Below are 8,662 nucleotides of genomic sequence, written 5' to 3'. Positions count from 1 at the left end.
TTAACTTAAAAGAGAGATCTGCAAGAGTTAAAAAAATGCTGCCTCAAACTTGGGCCCCTTGCTTATATGCGTACACCTTAACCAACTAATTGTATAATATATATAAACAAATACTAACACTTCAACCTGACCTAAATTGGGATACATAGTGCAACACTAAAATGAGAGACATTACTGCAACTATAAGTAAAACGCCAAATGAACGAATGATAAATAATATAAACGCACATACAACAACACACTAACTGTTTACAATATTAAAAAACGCATTTATCTTAAACAAATTAAATATATGAAAATATATCACCACAACTAAAGTAGGAATATTATTATGGTTAAATCTACGCTCTTCTATTTTCCTCTTCTACATTACAAGGGATTAATTAAAACAGATTCCCTGGCCAGATACATAAATAATGAATTTATTTGAAAATAAATATTGAATGGGAAACATCAGTGTAAAGTAATACATTAATATAACTTTTCTGGTCATCCACTGAAATATCAGATATTTAAGTAATACAACAGTTTATTTGTTTAACCATCATAAATTGTTTGGAAAGTCAAGTTATTGGTCTTTCTGGTGGTATTTATTAGAAAGGGAAGCATGGTATATGCCGCTGTTGAATAATTCCAAGAGAATGTGAACACATAATCCACTCCTGTATTGCTACAACAATAAAGAGCGACTAGTAATTATTCAGATAGCCTCCAAATATAAACAGCGTTTTACTTTGAGCAGTAATTGGATATAGTAGTGTCAGCTAAGTTTGGACGATTATATATAGCCTCGACTTACTATGGGGTAAAACTGTAGTCTGAACACAGGTATTATGCCCATGTTAGGCAAAAAATAATTTTAAAGGTGTGTTATTGAATGGTGGGACCCCAATCTTCACCCATACTACACAAATGTAAAAAAAGTCTTGAAAATGTTCTAATAAAGAATGAAACGTAGAATCAATTATGGCCTCATGTCTGTCATTTTTCAGAATCACCATACTAGTATTCTATTTGCGAATAATCAGTGGATCCTTTGGTTTTAAACAATTTCAGATATTCATACTTTGATGGTAATTTATATATTCTGATAAAATAATTAAAAATTTATAAATGCATAAAAATCACTTTCACTATACTGTAATTGAATTCAGTATTTTTTATAAAAAGGAAAAGAATTAGGCTGGAAAGCTTATTATTAAATCTGGCAAATTTCATATTCCAATAACACATTCATGCTTAACTATAGCAAAAACTTTTTTTTTTTGCACTGTGCTTTAGTAAATACCCAATAATACTATAATAAACTTGGCACAGTATTTTCATACTGATGTCGTATAAATATTGATCTGTTAAACTCTAATTACACTATCAAATGTTATGCGGGAAATACTTTTGATATGCCCATATAAGGATGTCATATTACATCATCATGAACTTATGGGTGTGATATGGCAACATCATGCCCACATATAGGCAAATCACAGATATCTACTACAGAATACTTGATAGTGTAAATAGGTAGCCAGAAGTGCTGCCCGAAAAAAAAAATGCAGAAGCAAATAGATTATATACGCCGTAATGAATTATTTACTCTAAGTTACATACTAATTAATAATAATAATAAAGCTACAGGTAGACCGTATTTAACCGGGTACTCACTGCAGCATACGACGACCGTCGACAGGCAAATTCAACTCGCTCCCTGTGAGCGTTAGACGGTGCGACACCGTCTGGTGTATGTTGGTGGCAGTCTGAACGGATCGTCATTAAAAAAGATCCATTATGTGTGCGTCGTGGCATTGCATTCTCCATAGAATTGAGTTGGCCAACGGCCGTTGGGCACAGTGAGGGCCCGGCTTTACTTCTAAACAGTATATTTTCTTTGTCGTTCACTACATCGAGTAACATTTGCAGACTAGGGGTGGTATCCGACATTTTGTAGGTACGCATAATCTATTGGGGTGCAATATATCAAGTAGGGCTTTCCACTAAACATCTCCAAGTGTCACCTGCTCATTGGGAATAGTAAAAATCATACACAATAATGCGTCATGCATTCGCTTTTTGGTGAGGGTTCCTAGTAACGCATTACCATTCAGTATACACCAAGTACATTCAACATAGAAAATCTGCATTCTATTGGTTTTAATACATTTTGGGTAGAGAGAGACAAACACAGATAAAATGCACAAAACACAAAATAGAGAGTGCAGGATTTCGAACCCACGACCTTTTATGGATGAGAGGTCAAAACGTTACCGCTGCTACAAATTGTTCGAATAGTTAGTATGCACACCGAGCTCCATTGTACACTTACTAGGTTACATGGCACAATTTGGTAGATATGTAGGCTTTTTTGTGTGCATCTCACGAAAATAGGGAATATTTGTGGAATGGCAAAGTAAACTGTAAATACACACTTTCCAATGCAGCGTTTTTTTTTAACCAATTTAAATAAGGGAGATAGACGTAGTTAATATAAAATTCTATTGAATAAAAAAAATACAAATTAAATTAGCATAACAAAGCAAAATAAATATTGATCCCTATATGTATAATGTTAGTTTGTGTCTGCTATCAAGATGACTCCATCATTACATCACAAGAGATAACGATAAGACAAACTGACAAAAACAGTACCGATGATGATATACTGAAAGTTGACTGATTGAGAAATTACAGCCACTAAGCAACCCGATTCATTTTCAGTTGCTTTATTCTTTTATCCATCAACATCTTGAACAAGAGCATCATCATCTTCTGAAAAAAAAAAATGAATGTGGTTATCATATGGTGTAATGCATGATATATGGGATGAATTCTCATTTTTTAATGTTTTGCTTCAAATTTGTTTTGTGTTTTGTTGGTGGAAAGCTGGTTGATGCACTCTCTTTCATAGCCAGAGCTGGAAAAAGTTTGAGACTGTGACAGACAGTCAAAAACATTTTACATTTCTTCTGGGGCATTTGAAGGGGGAGGGGGTGTGAAAAAAGTCACTACCCTATTTGTTCTTTCTTTGCTTGTGCCAAACTTATAACCCTACACAGACAATTTTCATAGCACAAAAAAATGTCTTTCGCGGCCTGTTTTTAGCAGTTAACCCCAACGCTGCCGATTTCGCATAAATGTGAACACCGCCCCGTTGCTGTGCACACCAGTTTTGTTTTACGCAAATTGAATTAAGCAAATAGATATTTAACTCACCATCTTGTTCAGCTGTCCACAGGGTTAGGTTATCGCGTAAAAGCTGCATGATCAGCGTCGAGTCCTTAAAAGTACTTTCTCGGTTATCGTTTAGTTCATCTATAGCTTCGTCAAATGCCTTCTTAGCCAGGTTACATGCTCTGTCAGGCTTGTTCAGTATTTCATAATAGAACACCGAGAAATTCAACGCCAGACCTAGACGGATGGGATGAGCGGATGACAGTCGCCCCTCAGTCTCATCTGCCTTATCCATCGCTGCTTTGTAAGCCAGCAAACTCTTTTCTGTGTATTCGCTTCTGCTGTCGACCGGTTTAAACTCAGCTAGGTATCGGAGATAATCACCTTTCCTGGTGAAATAGAAAAAAAATAATAATAATATATATATATATATATCATAAATAATAATAATATATATATATATATCATAAACAATAATAAAGTTTTAACAAATTTAAATGTAAAATAAATAATTGGCCATTTTGAATTTACGGGTATTTATTTATTTTTGGGTAGGGTTTGAGATTTTGGTTGGTTTTTTTTAGGCTTTTAATGTATAATTAATAGTGTTTGCAATTCAGGTTTAAGTTATCTATATGTTTGTACTGTGTATGAAAGTTAGAGTTAAAGAGGCACGTTCTCCTCTTTTATTTTGCATATTTAATGTTTGTACGACTGAAAGGAATAAAATAAACAAATAAATAAATAAATAATGATTATAATAAACAATGACAATGATTTTCTCCTTGTGCTTTATCCACTCTCACAAATTTTCTTTGGCAAACAAAAAACTGTTGTATGCCCATACTGTACATAGTCATGATGTGCCTATAATATGGTAATGACGTGATGTCATCATGAATATGGTAATGACGTGATGTCATTATGATCATATTTAGGCATGTCACATCACAATTTGATAGCCTGGATGTTCTTGGAATTAAATGAACTGAGAATAAAACTGAAAGTACTTCCAGTTTCAATAAACATTTACTGTTTGATACAAAGGTTATATTTCTTTTTAAAATTTACCAAGTGTGTAGGCCTGAGTAAAATATCAAGATAGGTAGTAAAATATAAATACAATGGAACCACTCCTTTGGGACACCCCTATTGAGGGTACGCTTTTTTAAGTATTAACCGATAGAAAGTATATCATTTAACTCTACAGCCAACCCCTATTCAGTGAACACCCCCATTAACAGTGACACTTTTTTTTCTCCCAAATTGCCCCCTTAAAAGGGTTCTAATGTAGACAACAAAATACTACAATATTTTAAACAACTGAGCCAAAATGCTTAAATTTGTAAAAAAAAAAAAAGCATTATAGTAATTTCCAATGTACTACTTATTCTGAATAAAAATATTGATATCATTTTGTACTTTATATATATTATACAATACAGTAAATAATTTCATTGAATACAACATATAAAGTAGTAAAACTATTGTTGTTATGTTAATTATCATCAGTAGGTACGCTTCTTCAGGTTTTTGTTTGTTTTACAGAGTCAATGTGCACTGAAAATGTAAACTATTGTATTATCATCATCACATCATTATCATTATAATTATTGTTATGTTCTTTACTATTTTTATTACCAAAATTAAATTTTCTTGTATATTCTTCAGTGAATATTAACTTCAAAACAATATTTAGTGGAGATACGATGAGAAACGGCCAAGTGGGACTCCAGCTTCCTTGTTATATTTTGTGATAGATACGAACAATGGTAATGTCAAGGCTAGGTTACATAGTGTAATGCTGTAGGAAACCATATTTATTACACTGGATATTGAACACTAGATGGAAGTTTATTACTACTAGAAACATTGGCTGGATATGTTTAATAAGCTGGTCTAATTGGGTGTGAGCCTTACCTCAGTGTCTTATATTTAGAAACTGGTGTAATTGTGAATGTGCAATCTTTTGTAACGCACTGTTTTAATTTTAAGTATGCTTTGTGTTTGTAAACTGGTCTAAAAATGAATGAACCCTGCCTCGTGGCCTGGTCTTCACAAGTGGTTTGGGCATTGAGATGAAAAAAAGGATAGAGGGATAAAAAAATATGAATTATTGTGGACGAATAAGCATTTACATAGATCTAAATACCTAAAAATTTATAGGTTTCCACCAGACATCATTTCACGCCTGGTCAATCGAACTCCTGCAAGCAAAGTGGCCACATACCTGCATAGGACTTGCTACTAGGGCGATTTTTGTTTAAGTGATACAGTAAAATAGTTGTGATTATATTTTATACTTCAAATAAATACTGTAGCTTAAGTGGGGTCACCCCACAAGAGAGTGGCCACTCAAACCCAACAGGGGTTTGCCTCAGTCTATCAGATGACCATGCTGTGGTAATTTATTGCTACTTACATTTTCAAATAAAATACGGCAGATTCATTTTCGCTTTCTTCAACAGATGGAATGAGATACTTGTCAAGCAAATCCAGAACTTCAGAACATGTTTCATGTAACTCCTTCTCAATCTTAAGAATAAAAAAATTAATGAGCATGACAATCATAAATGTATTTTTTTTATTATTATTTTCATTGAATCATTTCTTTATATGTAACTTTTTCCATTTTATTTTTTAGTTGAAAGCTAAAATTAAAGATATTAATATGTAAAATGTACAGTAAGCAATATATTAATATTTTTCTGTATACGGAATTGAATGGCCTGAATGGCAATGCACAGTACAACCATAATGTTGGCGCTGGTTCTAACTGCACTCTCGTCTATGGTTCTGGTGGTGGAACAACTCTTCTCGTAAAAGGATTACAGAACGTAGGCCCAGTGAACACAATTTGGCTCATGTGCACTTTAAAGAACCAAGTAAATCTTTTGAGACAAGTACTGTAAGGGGTGTCTGGTACATTCAGGCCCTGTTGTGGACAGATGAGAGTGGTTTACTGGGTAGCTCAGACACCAAGAGACCCTTTGGGGAGGAGCAAGGAGTTACTATTCACACCTTAAGCGCTTTGTTGAGACCTAGGTATAAAGTGCCATATAAAGGCAACTACAGTACATTACATTACATACCTGCTTAAGGTAATTTTTTGTAACTTCAACTTTTGATTCGTCGTCGGCCTTCATTCCTATGCTACTTATAATTCGCCATGCCGAGCGCTTAGCTCCAATCACATTCTTGTAAGCTACAGATAGAAGGTTTCGTTCCTCTTCAGTCAGTTTCTTATTTAATTCCACCAGTTCCTTCATATAAGAAACCATTGCTGTAAAATAAATTATAAAAACACAGATTAATCTTATAAAGCAAGATATTTGAAAGATGCACTGTCTGCCAAAAACAAATTGAAAAATCTTCAGAAATTCAATTAAAAAAATATTAAATACTTCATGTAAAAAAGATTAAAAATTATTATCAGAAACTGATTTTCAAAATAGTTTTAGTTGATTAACAGAAATATTTACTACAATAATCTATAAATTGAATACCAGCCAATATTATAGGGTCTAAAATAAAAAGGAATACAGGTAATGTATTATAAATGTCTGTTAATGGAGAATTTTTTTTTTCCCATTCAAATTTTTTAGCAGATTTTGCCAAAAATTGGGCTTTGACCTAGGCATAATCTGAATAACAATATATAACCAATGTTTTAAGCAGTAGTTACGATTTTACAGTAGTATGGTGTACACAGTAGTTATGATAAATAAATAAAATAAAAATTAATGACATATACTATTCAAAACACATCTTTTTAATTTATATTTGCTTTAATAACTCAGGATTTTTATTTCTAATTTATAGTGCATTGAGGTTTTTAGCTCAATCAAGATCAAATTATAATATTATTATTATTATCATTATTATTAATTATTAATACAGTCAAACCTGCCTAAGTCGACATTGCCTAAGTCAAATTAATTTTGAAGTTGCACTTATTTTGCATGTCAAATTGTTGTGTTTTCATTTAATTTAACAATCTGTAAGTTGAATTTCATCTAAGTCGAACAATTTTTTAATGGCATTTTGGATTCGACTTACAGTACAGTACAGTCGGCAAGTTCAACTGTAATTTAATAAATTGTCCACAAGGACTAGCCTTTAGGTAGTAGTAAGGCTTAGTACTTAGTACAGCTACTAGTTACTAGGTAGTACTATCTACTACTTTCAGTGTACACACAAAAGTCAAACTCAGAATTAGGCCTAGGCCTAGCTACTGTAGGCTTGGGCACCTAAACAAGCTACAGTATGGAGGCCTAAGCCTGTAGAGTAAAAATGTTTTAAAAATGATGCCTAAAAAATGTTTATGGTACTTAGTAGGGTGGAGTACTAAAAAGCAGACAGCACACAGTCAGTACACTAGCTCAATAACTAGAATGGTGATACCCACGATAGGCTTCACTGCCTGCAAGCGGAGCTAATTCATCTTTTTCTGCTGCCAGACTTTCTCTCCGCTCTGGCTCTAGTCTAGGCCTATACATTTTCAAAAAAATTCCGATGTAAGGCCTAGGCCCTAACCATGGAGTTATAAAATTGAAAATAATTATAACTCCATGCCCTAACCTAAGCAAAATCAAATGATCCCCAATTACTGGAGACTAGTTACTAGTAAGAGATAGTATAATATTAATGCATTTGCAAGTCTACAAACTCTTTTGTGAAACTATGACATATCATTTCCATTACAGTAGGTAGCCGACTCATCCGGTATCTCGTCGGTAATCTCGTCTAGGCCTAGGCATAGCTAGGCTAGCATTTTGCAGCCGCAAAGGTAGCGCAACAGCGAATCGAACACTGTATAAAACCAATCCTGCAGGAGGAAGTACTCAAGAAGCCTAGCCTAACCTAGCCTAGGCCCTAGTAGAAGAAATTGATCGCTGTCTTAAACAGTTCTTTACATTGACGCTACCTTCATATCTTTCAGATTGTTCGGAAAGTTTAGCTAGATATGTTAATTCTTCCTTCTCATCCATTTTTTGAATTCCTATATTCAAAATACCGCCCGTAAAAATCAAGTCGAAGTTCTGCAGATCGCATAAAAATGGCTGACCGATATGCAAATAGGTGATTATCTTCCAACCTTTCTAATGCAAATTTACCGCGGGGCGGCGCTCTCAGAACCATGAAGAAATGCGTAGTCTTTTCCTGTAATAAATAAAATAAGGCCTTTTTAAGTCATTTTGGCTTATTCGCTCAGAAAGTGTGCAAAGCGAATAAGCGATGACCAATTTCTGTTTTAAATTGATTTTTGACTAGTCGATTTGCGTCTAATATCAGTAAAAAAAATGTTAATCTAGAAAACCCGCAATACAGTATACAATTTTAAATTTAATTCAAAATCTGAATTCATTTCATTCATTCATTCATTTCATTATTCGACCAATACATTTACAAAAGGTACAGTACAACAAAAATTATCACATCAAACGTAATTTTCAATGACTCTCAATTTCCTTTACTACTAGTGTGCTGCTACACC

At 33.6% G+C, this 8,662-nt stretch overlaps 1 protein-coding gene across 2 annotated transcripts; it reads right to left on the bottom strand.

Annotated features, from left to right (window-relative positions):
* Positions 1–964: 964 nt before the first annotated feature.
* Positions 965–8,250, bottom strand: LOC117121820 (14-3-3 protein homolog 2-like). 2 transcript variants are annotated; one of them, XM_033267143.1, is made up of 5 exons: positions 8,093–8,250; positions 6,258–6,448; positions 5,588–5,700; positions 3,208–3,554; positions 965–2,763 (listed from the first exon to the last, which is right to left on the bottom strand). In XM_033267143.1, the coding sequence occupies exons 1-5, from the start codon at positions 8,154–8,156 to the stop codon at positions 2,726–2,728; spliced, it is 753 nt and encodes a 250-aa protein (XP_033123034.1). In that variant the 5' UTR covers positions 8,157–8,250; the 3' UTR covers positions 965–2,725. The 2 variants fall into 2 exon arrangements, with proteins under 2 accessions (XP_033123034.1, XP_033123045.1); XM_033267154.1 differs by having other exon boundaries at positions 965–2,760.
* Positions 8,251–8,662: the final 412 nt, after the last annotated feature.

Source organism: Anneissia japonica, unplaced genomic scaffold (assembly GCF_011630105.1).
Source record: "Anneissia japonica isolate Jap-2015-1 unplaced genomic scaffold, ASM1163010v1 scaffold1208_len1460985_cov181, whole genome shotgun sequence".
NCBI lineage: Eukaryota > Metazoa > Echinodermata > Crinoidea > Comatulida > Comatulidae > Anneissia > Anneissia japonica.
The sequence above is the reverse complement of the archived record's forward strand: the minus strand, read 5'-3'. Positions and strand labels throughout refer to the sequence as shown.